This window comes from Girardinichthys multiradiatus, chromosome 8, assembly GCF_021462225.1.
Source record: "Girardinichthys multiradiatus isolate DD_20200921_A chromosome 8, DD_fGirMul_XY1, whole genome shotgun sequence".
Taxonomy (NCBI): Eukaryota; Metazoa; Chordata; class Actinopteri; order Cyprinodontiformes; family Goodeidae; genus Girardinichthys; species Girardinichthys multiradiatus.
Window position 1 is genome coordinate 3,374,962 of NC_061801.1, and position 15,758 is coordinate 3,390,719.

The 15,758-nt window shown below is 41.5% G+C and overlaps 1 protein-coding gene across 3 annotated transcripts in view; it reads right to left on the reverse strand.

Moving 5' to 3' along the window:
• Window positions 1-15,456, reverse strand: part of LOC124872343 (solute carrier family 12 member 2-like) — a 90,711-nt gene extending 75,255 nt beyond the window's left edge. The window contains exon 1 of one of the 3 annotated variants that reach the window (XR_007039266.1): window positions 14,357-15,456. Coding sequence is in view for 2 of the 3 variants with exons in the window: in XM_047372230.1 (XP_047228186.1) it covers window positions 14,357-14,884 (528 nt within the window). In the remaining variant the exon portion in view is untranslated. The remainder of the gene's footprint in view (window positions 1-14,356) is intronic. The other 2 variants (XM_047372230.1, XM_047372229.1) reach the window with 2 other exon arrangements.
• Between the last annotated feature and the right edge of the window lie 302 nt (window positions 15,457-15,758).

Consider the following 15,758-nt stretch of genomic DNA (forward strand, 5'->3'; position numbering starts at 1 on the left):
ACAGTTGTAAGAAACTGCCCAACTGAGATTGATCTCAGTGCCTGGTGAAACTCCACTGGTGTTGGGACTGGATTCCTTTGCCTTATGCAGCTGAACACGTTTTCAAGGCAGTCCTGAGTAAACCTGCTTGTCAACACAAACATGTGTCCATGGTCAAGCATGTCTTTCTGAATACCTAAAATTGTAGATGTTGCCATCACAATTCCTGTTTGCACTGGTTTCCAGCTTCCCGTTTGACCTATTCTAAGTCCACTGAAGAGTGCTAACATGTCTTGGAGGAATTCAATATCTTTGTTGTACTCTTCCATCTTGTGCCTGCTGAGTCCCATCACAGGGTGGCGAGAGGACATGAGATCAAACCAGTGGTTCACCTGCTCCAGAAACCAGGCTGTTGTCAGATTAGAGGTGGGTCGCTGCTCCCATGTATTTCAGACCTGCACTTGCTGACTTACTAAAGACATTCAATGCAGGCCCCACCTTCATTTTGTCAAAATGACTGGGCTGAATGGTTTTTTGTGAAAGATTTGGAGCAATTTTCAAAGACATTTGTTCCTGAAAATCTACCAAATCTTTCAAAGGACCCAGTGAAACCTCATTGTGTGGCAGACTCTCTTTTTGTACAATCTCTGGTGGAATTGTGAAGGTCTGACCACTAACCAGGGCACTCTTCAAATTCTTCACCAGATGAGGGACATCTGGCATGAAGTACAGCCTTTTGTCTGGTCTTACTGGGTGTTGGACAAATGTTTTCTTGTGGCCCACTCCAAAAGCCCGCCACATCGCTCGGTTAGCACTGCCCATGTCAGTGGTGATGTTTACCACAACAAGACCTATGGAAGCTGCTCTCTCAATGATGTCTAGGATGGCTGGCTTGTAATTAGCTCCATTTGTGGAATTGCCACTAAAATGGTAAAATTTGAAACGTATTATTTAACACGGTTCGTACCAAAATTTACTTTAGAACTATATGTGTGATCACTAGTCAGTGGATCAACATGCAGTGGAAGTTCTGCTGGACTTCTCATTGCAGGATCCTTCCTCCTCTTTGGTTCTGGGCGATGAAGAAAAAGGGTTGGAACGGCATCAGCCCTCAGTCTCACTTGGCCTGACTGTGCCCTCACAAATTGTCCTTTTTCAAAGTGTGCCTGTAAAGTGATTTATTTATTTATTTTCTTGCACATTTCATTAGGCCCTTGTGCATTTTCCAGTGCAGTGTGCAGATTGAACTTACAGCACATAGTTTCCTGTTGTTGTGACCTCTGGTGATGGTGAGGTTGCTTCTACTGACTTGAACCAACCATTTTTTCCTTCTTTCACGATATTTTGGGAAGCCATACATAGGATTCCTTTCTCTGACCGATTGGTGCATCCAAATGCAGCACACCCAACCATGGTAACCTGCTGAACCTACAGAGGAACACATTTACTTTTTTTTGCCTTCTAGCTAAGATATTGATTGTTTCTGTATTGTTTTCTGGGAGGTCAGCAGATGTGGTGACTGACTTCAAAGGGAGCTGCTGCCAATGATGCCAAGGAGGATGAACCCTCATTCGGACTTGGGCACATTTCTACCTTGTCCAGATTTAATCAGATACAGTTTATTGGGGCAGATGTAATTAATAAACTGTCTAAATGGTAGTGCAAGTACTTATTTATTAAAGCTAGTTTTGCATTTTACATATCTTACAATAAATTGTTTGGTCATTTATTTTTGCACAATTCAGTTGTTTTGTCATCGAATATGATTTTAACTACATTTTCAATTAAATGAACATTTTAGTCAATGAATTACAATTTTACAACAGTTGTCAGACTACAGTCACAATCAACTCTGTTACAGATACAAGTACTCAGTTCACATGACAGCAAAAAATAGTATAATTATGTCTTCTACAAAACTTAAGAATTCATCCCAGGTCTTCAGTCATATTTTCATACAGCTACATATTTTCCTTTCATTTAAAAATAATTTAATTTTTAAATCAAATTTTAATTCTGCTCATTTTCCATCTGTAATATTTGGATTTTTCTTTTTAAAATACATAGGCAATAGATCTTTCCACGTAGTATAGATGTAGATCCGAAGGTAAGTTTGATCAGAGCTCTTAACTGCTGGCACAGATGGGTGCTATAATACATGCTATAACTGTATTCATCAGCTATAACTGTAACATCATTGGCAGCAGCTCCCTTTGAAGACAGTCACCACATCTGCTGACCTCCCAGAAAACAATACAGAAACAATTCTTTCTAGAATTGCTTCGCTCAAGGTGGCAGCAGGTTGGAGTAGCTCTGTTACTTTTGATTCTGATTGATTCTTTTTTGGGAACTATTCCTCTTGTGGTGGATACAGTTGATTTTTTTTGGACTCCTGTCCACTCCGGTGTTGGATGCTGTGCAGCTTGGAGGATTTTTCTTGATACTTTCTATTTTTGGACATTTGTTATGGTGCATTGCCATGGCAACGGGGTTGTTTCTTACAACCGGGAGCAGCTGATTAATATCTCAAAAGCTCAAATAATACTTCAACTACAACCCCAAATCCCTGATGAGTTGAAAAGGAGACGCCGTGGATGCAGAGCAGGAGCTAAGAGAAGAGAGAGAAGGAGGAAGTTCAAACCAACTCTTCCGTCGATTATGATGGGCAATGTGAGATCGTTGGGAAACAAGTTGGATGAACTCCAAGCCCTACAAAGGACCCAGCCAGAGTACCGGGCATGCAGTATCATGTGTTTTACTGAGACATGGCTGCAGGATCATATCCCCGACTCCAGCGTCTCTCTGCCGGGCTTTTTAAACATACGAGCAGACAGAGACTTAAAGAAGAGCGGCAAATGTAAAGGAGGTGGACTGGCAGTACTTGTGAACAACAGATGGTGTAATCAACGTTACTGTGAAGTGTCAACTCTGCAGTCCAGATATTGAACTGCAGTCCAAATATTGAACTGTTGGCAGTAAGTTTTCGTCCATATTATTTACCCAGAGAGTTCACCAGTGTTATTTTGGCAACAGTTTACGTTCCACCTTCCGCTGTTGCCGACACTGCATGTGATGCCATCAGCTCAGTTGTTGCTAAGCTACAGACAGAAAACCCCAATGCTTTTGTGGCAATTTCTGGTGATTTTAACCATGCTTCACTCTCTGCTACACTTCCAACATTTCAACAGTTTGTCAGCTGCTCTACCAGAGAAAACAAAACGTTGGATTTGTTTTATGCAAATGTCAAGGACTCATACATCTCTACAGCAAGACCTCCTCTAGGCAAATCAGATCACAATCTCATTTTTCTCTGCTTGAAATATAAGCCCCTTGTTCAGAGAAAACCTGTAATAAAGAAGACTGTGAGAAAATGGTCACAGGAAGCTGAAGAAGCCCTGTATTTTACTCATCATATAGGACAGGACATAGGAGAGGGGTAGCCATCCTTGTATCACGGTGAACCGTGTTTGAAAAGTTTTCAGAAATTATAGATAAAGAAGTGGGGGTATATAATGGTCAAAGGGAGACTACCAGAACCGTGAGATGCTTCCCCAATAACAAACCTTGGATCACCAGTGACCTGAAGGACCTGCTTAACAAGAAAAAAAGAGCCTTCAGAGAGGGAGACAGAGAATTATTGAGGAGTTTACAGAAGCAACTTAAAGTCAAGATAAGAGACAGCAAGGAGGTGTACAAGAAGAAGCTGGAGAGCAAGCTCCAGCAAAACAATATCAGAGATGTGTGGACAGGGATGAAGATCACAGGCTTCAAGCAGAAAGATGATCAGACCGATGGACGTCTGGACAGAGCCAATGAACTGAACGTATTCTTCAATAGGTTCAGTTCAGAAAGAAGCTCAGCATCCTCCTCTCCTGCTCACAGCCAAACAGACATCCCACCCTCCTTTGGCCCACAGGACCCACAGCTGTCCAGTAACACCTCACATTTTTTATCTTCCACCTCAGCCCTAGACCCTTCTACATGTTTGCCATCAACCATATCAGAAGATGCTGATGCTTCCTTTGCTTCCCCCTTCCACCTGTGTGTCTCAAGAAGTCAGGTGAAGAGACAACTGGAGAGACTGAATAGGAATAAGGCTGCAGGTCCAGATCATGTCAGCCCTAGAGTCCTGAAGGCCTGTGCAGAGCAGCTCTGTGGGATTCTGCAGCACCTCTTCAACCTTAGCCTGGCCCAGAAGAAGGTTCCGGTGTTGTGGAAGACCTCCTGTCTTGTTCCGGTACCAAAGAAAACTCACCCATCAGCCCTCAATGACTATAGACCTGTTGCCCTGACATCTCACATCATGAAGGTCCTAGAGAGACTCCTGTTGGCCCACCTGAGTAAGCAAACAGTAAACCATCAGGACCCCCTTCACTTTGCTTATCGCTGTGGAGTTGGAGTTGAAGATGCCATCATACACCTGCTTCAACAAACCCACTGTCATCTGGACAAAGCCAGCAGCACTGTGAGGATCATGTTCTTTGATTTCTCCAGTGCATTTAATATAATCCAACCTGATTTGCTTTGTCAGAAACTCCAGAAGACTCAGGTGGAGGCCTCAACAATCTCCTGGATTAAAGACTACCTGACAAAACAGACCACAGTTTGTGAGACTGAAGGGTTGTGTGTCTAACCAGGTAGTCAGCAGCACAGGAGCACCACAGGGGACTGTACTCTCACCATTCCTTTTCACTCTGTACACCTCAGACTTCCAGTACAAGACAGACTCCTGTCATCTGCAGAAATACTCGGATGATTCTGCAGTCGTGGGGTGGATCAGAGATGGACAAGAAGCTGAGTACAGGATGGTGGTGGACCGCTTTGTGGCATGGTGTGGAAACAATTATCTCATGTTGAACGTGACTAAAACAAAGGAGGTGATTGTAGATTTTAAGAGAAACAGGAATAAGTCAAACACTATTTCTATCATGGGAGAAGAAGTGGAGGTGATGGAGGAGTATAAATACCTCGGTGTTCACCTGGACAATAGACTAGAGTGGAGATGCAACTGTGAAGCCATCTACAAGAAGGGACAGAGCAGACTGTACTTCTTGAGGAAGCTTGGGTCATTTGGTGTTTGCAGCAAGATGCTGCATATCTTCTATAAGTCTGTTGTGGAAAGTGTGATCTCTTCTACCATCATCTCCTGGGGAAGCAGCATCAGAACCAGGGACTTAAAAAAGCTCAACAAGCAGATAAAAAAGGCTGGCTCTGTTCTGGGGACTCCTCTGGAACCTCTGGAGATCATTGTGGAAAGACGGATTCTTCATAAAATGAAGAACATTATGGAAAACCCTGAGCATCCTCTTCATGAGACTGTCCTACAGCAACAGGAGTGTCTTCAGTCAGAGGCTTCTTCAGATCTGCTGTAAGACGGAGCGCTACAGGAGATCCTTCCTGCCCACAGCCATCAGCATCTACAACGGCTCTTTGAAGAAACCTACATAATATGAGCTATAACAACATTTAATTTCCCTTTGGGATTAATAAAGTATTTTTGAATTGAATTGAATGTGCTAGCATGCGGAGAAGATCAGAAAGAGCATTTATAATAGGTATTGTTACTTCTGTTTGGATTTTCAAATTATGATTTAGTAGCCAGTAATCAGTTCATTATTATTTAATTACCAAAAGTCACAGGAAAGAGTGAAAAAATTTGTTTTTTGCATTATGTCGCGCCTGAAGCCGTTCAACTTGACTGACACCGCTGAGATGTTTGGAACTATTGAGAGCTACATGAACCACGTGACCGCCTATCGGCTAGTTCAAAGAGTGTCGTAACTCTCTCTTTCTATGGAGCTGAACTTAAGTAACCTCTGACAGAGAGTGGCTCTGAGGCTGAGCTCAGGCCATAAGCTTCCATGAGTGATCACAATAAGTCAGTCATAACTGACAACCACACTAGATTTTCAAAATAAGATCTACACAGTCTACAAAATAAAAGCATTTTTTTCACACTGAACATTAACCTTCCATATTTACAAATGATTTTTTAAAGCTGATAATAGCATAAACATTGATTTCAGCCGAGCAAGCAGGTTCTATATGACTAATGGAAATAACCCAAACTTGAAAGGACAACCCTGCTAGATTTTCAAAATAAGACAAAAAATGCTCTACAAAATAAAAGCTTTTACATTTTAAAATATAGAAAATTGCAGCACTGGGCTTCACACTAATGTTGGAGCTCATTCAGTGTAGGAAATAGGACTAGGTCAGCCCTTTAAAATAAGGATTACTGAAAGTTTCAAAATAAAAGCCTCAATCTTTAATAGTTACTAGTGATTATTGAAGCTGATAATAGCATACATAATGATTTTAGAATAGCAACCTGGTTCTTTATATCTAGTGGACGAAAACCAGACCTGAAAGGACAACTATACTGGACTTTCAAAACAACACCTAGACATACCCTACAAAATAAACTCCTTCATATTTCACACAGCGATAATTGCTGCATTGGTCTTAACATTATTGCTGGGACTCTGATGGAAATGGATCTACTTTATCCTTTCAAAATAAATACTGATATTTACAAAATAAAAGCCTCAACATTCCTTAGTTGGGGCCTGCCATAGCAATGAAGGGAGAACAGTGAGTGGCCTGACTCCCATGCCATTGCCTTGTGGCACCTATTACTACAGGTCCTTCTCAAAATATTAGCATATTGTGATAAAGTTCATTATTTTCCATAATGTCATGATGAAAATTTAACATTCATATATTTTAGATTCATTGCACACTAACGGAAATATTTCAGGTCTTTTATTGTCTTAATACGGATGATTGTGGCATACAGCTCATGAAAACCCAACATTCCTATCTCACAAAATTAGCATATTTCATCCGACCAATAAAAGAAAAGTGTTTTTAATACAAAAACGTCAACCTTCAAATAATCATGTACAGTTATGCACTCAATACTTGGTCGGGAATCCTTTGGCAGAAATGACTGCTTCAATGCGGCGTGGCATGGAGGCAATCAGCCTGTGGCACTGCTGAGGTCTTATGGAGGCCCAGGATGCTTCAATAGCGGCCTTTAGCTCATCCAGAGTGTTGGGTCTTGAGTCTCTCAACGTTCTCTTCACAATATCCCACAGATTCTCTATGGGGTTCATTCAGGAGAGTTGGCAGGCCAATTGAGCACAGTGATACCATGGTCAGTAAACCATTTACCAGTGGTTTTGGCACTGTGAGCAGGTGCCAGGTCATGCTGAAAAATGAAATCTTCATCTCCATAAAGCTTTTCAGCAGATGGAAGCATGAAGTGCTCCAAAATCTCCTGATAGCTAGCTGCATTGACCCTGCCCTTGATAAAACACAGTGGACCAACACCAGCAGCTGACACGGCACCCCAGACCATCACTGACTGTGGGTACTTGACACTGGACTTCTGGCATTTTGGCATTTCCTTCTCCCCAGTCTTCCTCCAGACTCTGGCACCTTGATTTCCGAATGACATGCAGAATTTGCTTTCATCCGAAAGAAGTACTTTGGACCACTGAGCAACAGTCAATTGCTGCTTCTCTGTAGCCCAGGTCAGGCGCTTCCGCCGCTGTTTCTGGTTCAAAAGTGGCTTGACCTGGGGAATGCGGCACCTGTAGCCCATTTCCTGCACACGCCTGTGCACGGTGGCTCTGGATGTTTCTACTCCAGACTCAGTCCACTGCTCCCGCAGGTCCCCCAAGGTCTGGAATCAGCCCTTCTCCACAATCTTCCTCACCTCTTCTCGTTGTGCAGCGTTTTCTGCCACACTTTTTCCTTCCCACAGACTTCCCACTGAGGTGCCTTGATACAGCACTCTGGGAACAGCCTATTCGTTCAGAAATGTCTTTCTGTGTCTTACCCTCTTGCTTGAGGGTGTCAATAGTGGCCTTCTGGACAGCAGTCAGGTCGGCAGTCTTACCCATGATTGGGGTTTTGAGTGATGAACCAGGCTGGGAGTTTTAAAGGCCTCAGGAATCTTTTGCAGGTGTTTAGAGTTAACTCGTTGATTCAGATGATTAGGTTCATAGCTCGTTTAGAGACCCTTTTAATGATATGCTAATTTTGTGAGATAGGAATTTTGGGTTTTCATGAGCTGTATGCCAAAATCATCTGTATTAAGACAATAAAAGACCTGAAATATTTCAGTTAGTGTGCAATGAATCTAAAATATATGAATGTTAAATTTTCATCATGACATTATGGAAAATAATGAACTTTATCACAATATGCTAATATTTTGAGAAGGACCTGTACACATCTCTAAAGTGGACTCTTAATTTACTGGCGACGGCCAAAGCAATGCAAGGACACATGATTACTGGTGAAACAAGAACAGGTCTAGATGGACATCTTAACCTTCTACCCTCAGTCATGATGCACAACGTTCTGTTGCTTTGGTTCTGTACCTCAGCCCCACAACCTTTGGCTCTGGTCCGAGAAGCACGCACCAAGAGGCAGGCCCCGTCTAAATTTCTTCCGACATTTTGTGTGAATGCTGAAGAGTGAATAATTTTAAACAGCAATTTAATAGACTTTTGAATATACGCTGTAGTAAGGCATTACCATTTTAGCTAATTTTAGCTTATATATTGCTTTTTGTATGGTAGATGGGTTAAATTAATATCAGCCTTCATGCTAGAGATAGCCAATATGCTAATGTTAGCATTTTAGCTTCTCTTTCTCCTCTCTTTGCTGAAGAACACTTTTGCGTTTTTAGGCAATTTCTTGTTTGTTTTCGTGTTTCCTGAGCGTATTTGTTGTTAGTTAATTTTTTTCTGAAATTTCTGCAATTTTTTTATGTATTTTAGCACTGACTTCAACTTCTTAGGCTATATTTTTGCTTCAGCCTGTGCTTTTTCAGCTCATCTATGGCAGCTCTTTCCTGCTTTTTAAAGTTTTTGTCAGTTTTTGCATTTCAACAACTCTTTCAACAAGTAGGTTTGAGGTAACTTTACATTGTTAAGCTGTTTTATAGCTAATAGTCTTCCTGCTCAAACAGATCAGATGACAACTTTTCTGTGCATTTTCTGCTATTTCTACAAATTTATCAGATTTCAGCAGATTTTCAGCTTGTTTCTGCCAGCCTTCAGCTAAAAAATTCAGCTTACAGCATTCACACTGCATTTTCGCAGGAAATGCAAATTTTTCTAGTTATGATTGGGATAAATTTATGCACAATACTGGTGACATAAAAGTTTCATACTGATCCAGTCCAACAGTGGAGCTGCCACACTATAGTAGCAATGAGGTGACATCAATATTTAAACACACTGCGTTTATGCTTGGCTGCCCCCGTTTGAATAAATCTACTTCGTCACCGGTTCACTTCTAGTTTGTCAATATGGAATTTTAGGATGCTGCTGCCATCTGGTCAAGAGAAAAAACACAGGAGGAGTGTAAAACTCGTGCCAAACACGCATATCTAATCCTAAAAGACATTTAATTTGAGAGTGCCATCACAACCCGTATCAGTTACACAAAAGAACCTTTGGAGTTTAGCCATTATACAACCTATACACCGGAACAATGCTATGATTCAGTAATTAACTGCTGTGGAAAAGCATTGACGAGCTACAATCAATTGGTACAATGGAATTTCCAATGCTCATTCTATCTGGGGTGTAAAACACAGAGAGGAAAACACAGCAAGACATGATATGGTGGAAACACCAGGGTCAGTATGACCTTCAAATTACACAACTCCCATTTATTTCAAAGTCCAGCTTTTGCCTAGCTCTTTGACCAAAAAGTACACACACTGAAAATGAGCTAACTACAGCAGCTTTTTGTTATCGTCCTGAAAATGCATAGCTGCTAGCTGCTCTAATTTAGAAGTGATGAAGGAGACACTGTGTAGGACATTTTGCCATGAACAGAAAAAAATATATAACTAAGGAAAACAATATAGGCTTTTTCCCCCCAATCGATGACCTTGATAGGACACATGAGCAGCTTTTCATCACAAATCACTTTATGAACGAACAGAAAACTTATCAGGTGCCTTAGAAGATATATACAGGATAGAGATCGTTTTTCAGTGTTGCATTGACGACTCCAATTAAAGACATTGATCTTGGAGCAAAAACTAGGGAATTCCTTGATAACATAATATATTAAAGATCTATAAATGTACCCAATAATTTTAATGCTGTACTTAGTATTTAACTTCACAATAAATTTATACACTGAGCAAAACAGCTACAATTACTCAGAATTACATAACAGGCTCAATGAAAAACTAAATACACAGCTGTTTTTCAATGAATGAGAAAATCAATAAAAAGTCAATTCAACCAGGGATTTTAGTCAAAAAGTAATACAGTGATGCATTTCAGGCATTTATTCCAGGTAAACTTAATGATTCTGGCTTACAGCTAATGAGAAGCAAAAATTCTATTTTTCCAGGTTAGAATATTACATCAGACCTATGAAAGGATTTTCATTACAGAAGGTAAAGACTGCTAACTGAACAGCTTCTCAGCAGGCAGCCGTTAAAACCCTACACAAGAAGGATAAGCAGGCTGATCATTTCTTTTTTTTACTTGGAATCTGTATGATTTGATTGAACTGACTCTGTAAATGCCTTGAGACAACATGTGTTGAGAATTGGCGGTATATAAATAAACTGAATTGAAACACATCCTGATGAGTCTATTCACTGTATTCACAGATACTGTATTCCCCTGGCCACCTTGTCTGTTTGTTTGTTTATTTATTTATTTGTTTTTAATGGGTCTTGTTGCAGCGTCTCAGTCATATCATATGAAGCTGATGGTTGCCTACATGTGCCAGGGCAGTTTTGCGCAACAAGAAGAATATCTCAAGACAGTATCCTAATTGCATAATTAACTTTATTAAAACCTCTTAAGCCCCACCTCTTCTTTATTTTTTTAAACACACTTGGTTGCACTAGGTTTTACCTTAGGTTACAAGAGGTTTATTAATTTCTGATTCAATCCAGCATCAAAAGGAGTCAGGCCACATTGATATTAATGTAACCCATTTAGAGTTTTCATATGTTGGAGCATGGGTGTGTCTATGTGTGTGTGAGATGGTGGGTGGGCATAATAATAACAATAATACATTTTATTTGTAATGCATTTTATATTTAAGCAAGCATCAAAGTGCTACAAATGTGTAGAAATAAGTGTGTTTGTGTTGTTTGTGCAGCAAACCCACCTGACCCAGCCACACTGCCACCCCCAGCCGTGCAGGCCAAGCCCAGTAACCAGGCTCCCAGCAGCCCAAGGACCAACCCCCGGCAGAAAGAGCACCTGGTACCAAGCAGGTAAGATCCCCCAGAGCCCCCAACATGTTGGGCAGGCACCAGCTCACCGCAGCAATCAGGAACCAGAGGGACCAAGGTAGGAGGGGCACATTGTATTTCATCCCGGAGGGCCAGTCTTCAAGAGGTTTAGAGGGAGGACCACCCACCAGAGCCAAGTGCAGTCCTCAAACAAGTCCAACACACCGCAGGGCCCAAGTACCCACACAGAGAGCACTCCACCAAGGTGGGCAGCCCCCTGCTGGGCTCCCCATGGCGCGGTCAGAGACCCTCATAAGGCCATCCCCCACACCCCTAGTCTCCACTGAATCGGCAAAGGCTCCGAGATGGGAGCCAAACCCTTTGTGAAGTGCCTTGAGACGACATGTGTTCTACAAGCAGCCTGTGATGAAACCTGCTCTGTGGGGGCAAGCACTGATTTCTGGGAGGAGAGATTGGTCCATAGGAGTGGCTATATGGGAATCCCACTGGCGGCAGAATCTCATCTTGATATCCCTCTACTGAGACTGTTTTTTTTTCTGCTAAGGAAGGTGCTGCCCCAGCACCATCTTACTGCCTCCAGCAAAAACTGTTTGGAATTGGCAGAAAGGATTTGGCAACTTTTACCATCAGCACAACCCACATGCTCTACTCGACTGTTCAACACACAAATGCATTTTTCTTACAAATCAGGCAAAATTCTGGGGAAATGAACACTTTACAACACAATGATTTATTACCAGGAAGCCTGATTACAAAAACAGAAAAACAATTGACAAAACAGAAATGATCTTACTTTTTTGTGCCAACTATAGTCTTCTTTCTCAAACAGATGAGATTTTTGGACAATAGGATGGCCAGTTTACCACAGACTCATAGACTGAACTTTGACTTAATGGCCCTATTAAAAAAACTTGAAAAAGGTACACCTTTAGCAGAACCAGAACTTTCTAGATGTTTTAAGTTCCTGAAACTACAGAAAGAGCTTTTCTATTCAATCTACAGACTGCGTTCCCTTATTAACGTTTGGTTAATTTTAAGCCAGTATTATAATTTGACCAAAGTTTTGATCTTTTTAAATGTGTTGCTGCCACAGTGCTTTCAAAACACTTTTCTACCTATTGTCAATCAGACATTTTTAATTACTTTAAGAGATGATTAGATTTCAGAGCACCCGCATGTATTAATTTCACCAGGTGCGTAGTTAGACCTGGGCTTCCGCCCGGATGTTTTCTGCATAGCCCCGGACTTCTTGATAGAAGAAATTTAGAAGTATTTAAAAGATGCAGCCACAAAATGGTATTGGACTTCACATTTTTATTTAAAAACAATCAGATTTTTTCAATTGTGTTCCATATAATCACCCCCGCTCCACCTAACCCGACGATGAGTTAAAAGGAGTAGACAAAAAATAGCTATCTGCGCACTCGCAGCACTGCGAATGCGCAACTATGCGCACAGCCAGGGACGGACTCCATTCTGGAGAAGTCCAAAGCAGCAGTTTACTCCAGGTCGACCTGCCTCCTTCATTATCTGAAAAGTTACACTGAGCGGCTCAAACGGGGCTCATTTTAGAGCAACCGCAGAGCCAACCGGAGAGTGGGAGCATGTGTGTACAGGAACAGGTGGAAGCAGAGCGGTATAACCTAGACGAAGATAGCGGTAAAACCTGAATGCTGACTCAGAATGGGCTAATTGTAAGTTACAGCTAATCACTGACTCACCCAGCAAGACATGAGGTGGAGGTTCACTCTAATGAGCATCTTCAGGGTCATGATGAGGAACTTTCACCTGAGCTACAGGTGAAGTTAAATGATCTGTGATAGAAAACAGTAGCAACCTTCTCTGTGAGCTTCTAGCAGGATTGCATCATAATGTGAAAATATCTGGTCCTTACTTCAGTCAAAATAAAAGCATTTAATCCTAACATAGCTGAACACATTAAACGTCCTTCAGATCATCACATTGCATCTCATTGCTGCAGCCGGTCTTATAGTCCAGTTCTACATGTAGACAGAAAAAAAGTGTTGCTCAGTAAACCAGAAAAAGTATTCAATAGTAAGAACTGCACTAATGTCTCACATGCTCAGCGCAGTACAAAAGACTGTGTTGAAAAATTTTTCTTTTATTATTTTTGGCAGGCCAAATTTCTTCAGAAGTGGAATGAAGGGCCGAAAAGATGATGGTAAAAGAGAACAGGTCCATAAAATAACAATTTTAATAAAATGTTTCGAAAGCTCTTGGCATAAATAAAATAAATGTATTTTAGGATTTTACCATTTGACTAAGATTTAGGAAAATCAACTTTATATCAGTTTCCTTTTTTGAAATATAAGAATAAAGACAATGGAGCCTCAGGAGTGGAACACTTTGATGAGAATGTAATGTAAAAAAGGTCATTTATGTAGATGACAGAAGAAGCACATTTATCTGGCCCAAAGTAAACATCTGAGTTTAAGAAAAACGTTTGTCAGCAAAAATTCAGATTAAGTTCTTTTCTAAATACCTCAAAATGTGTCATTATTTGCTTCAGCAAAATGGTTTTTTATCAGGTCTAAACTCCGTTTCTCCTTGTCCTTCATTCAGCTTCTTACAAAAATAAAAAGTAAAATTATTGTTAACCTTTTTTGTTTGATTCACAATGACTTACATTCAGTCTAAAACCAGCCAAGACAGAGAACTGGTACAATATGTCCTATATTATTTTAATTTTAAATTACCTATAAATTGTCTTATTGAAATCTAAATATTTTGGATTTGGGCTAAAGCCCCCAATGTTTTGAGACCCTAAAAACGCCGCTCAATTTCACTATAAAACCCTGACATTCAACACCGTTTGGTGGAAAACATACTTTGAAGTGGTAAGCATTAAAGGCAAGAAAGGAGAAATCATCTGGGATAGTTTGGAATTTTAGCAACACTACAAAGTACTGATACAAACTAGCCATTATAGTCTGCTACATTATTCTTGTCATGCTTACGGTCCCTAAATAAATATAATAGAATATTACAGAATGTGATATACACTCAGTCTGACATCACATTTAACTCTATCTAAATTAGATGCCGAGCTAAACAGCGCTGTTTCCGCATGCATCAACGCCCTCTGCCTTGAGGGAAACTTACCTTGTCCACTTCGTCATGGAGCTCCGACAGGGTGGGTCTCATAAGTTTCTCCCCCAGAGGCGCGGCCGTCTGCCGGTAAAAGTCAATTTTGGGCACAGCATCAATAGTGTTGTGGCCAAAGGTCCTCAAATAATAGGTGTTGGTATGGGTGTCATAATGGTAGTGATGCTGGCCCCCTGTAGATGAATGCAAGCTGGTCTCGCTCATCACCGTGTCTCCGTTTTGTAATCCTTCAGGCGGCATTCCCTCAGGAGAGGCCGCGCTCCCCGATCCGTTCGGATCCGCAAAATTCACCACCCTGAAGCGGCCTTTGGCTTCCTCCCCCCCGGCCCCCGGATCAGTACCCTCGGCGGAGTTTTCGGAGCTTCCAGACTTTTCCTCAGAGGCGCCCGCGGCTTCAGACACAAGATCGACCTGAAAGCGACTCTGACTGGGTGTCGGACCGGACGGCCTTTGCCCGGCATCTGGAGCTAAAACATAATTTTCCGAGACTAAAGTCTCTGCTGGCGCAGAGGATGGTTCCGACATAGCTGTGATGCAAAATGTGGAAGTTGTGTGCACAGCACTCGTATGGAACTACGAAATCAGTAAAGAACGCGCGGAGGTGCCCCTCACTAAGCCCCTGCTAGTTCCAGGAAAACACACGCGGTGCTGCCCGCTGAGGAAAGACGCAGGATGCCGAGCAGAGGGCGGCAGTAGTGGCAGATAGCTTCTTAGCTTCGTCAAGACATGCGAATACAAGCTGGAAAGTTACCACCACGCTTCTTCTCTTTCTGTGGTAGTAAGTCTAAAAGTTCCAGAAACCTTCGCCTCGCCGGAGTCAGTAGGGTCCACTTGAGAGATTTGTGGTTTTAAAAGATGCTGCTGTCGACCTTGCCAAAGCTCCTCCTACACTCACAGCCCCTCTCTGCCTGCTTTTATATACACTGCAGACGGCACCGGGGAAGGGTGGCTCCGCAGAGAAAACCATCGCGAGACTTCAGCGATTGCCTTTTTGTTTCAAACTGAGGATGAAACGTCGCGAGAGGTTTTATAACGCTTAATCAGTATGCATGACGTTATGAAAGTCCTGTGCGAGGAAGGTGAGGTGCCCCACCTCACCTTCCTCACCTTCCTCGCAAAACTAAACCAACACTAGTGATGGGATTTATAGCCCTTTGATTCATATTTTTATTTAAAAGGTGCAAAACTGAACCACAGTATGTTCATGCAAAAATATTTCTTTCTGTATATTTTTTCATAAAGTTTATGGAAGTGGGTTTTTTTCTGTTTTCTTTCTGAGCAAGTTCAGTCAAATTAGCAAGTCTTATTTAAAAATGTAACTTAGCTGTAAAGATGAAATAATCAGACCAAATACAAATCAATTTGCAATGTAATAGTTTTAGTCAACTGGACTGAATAA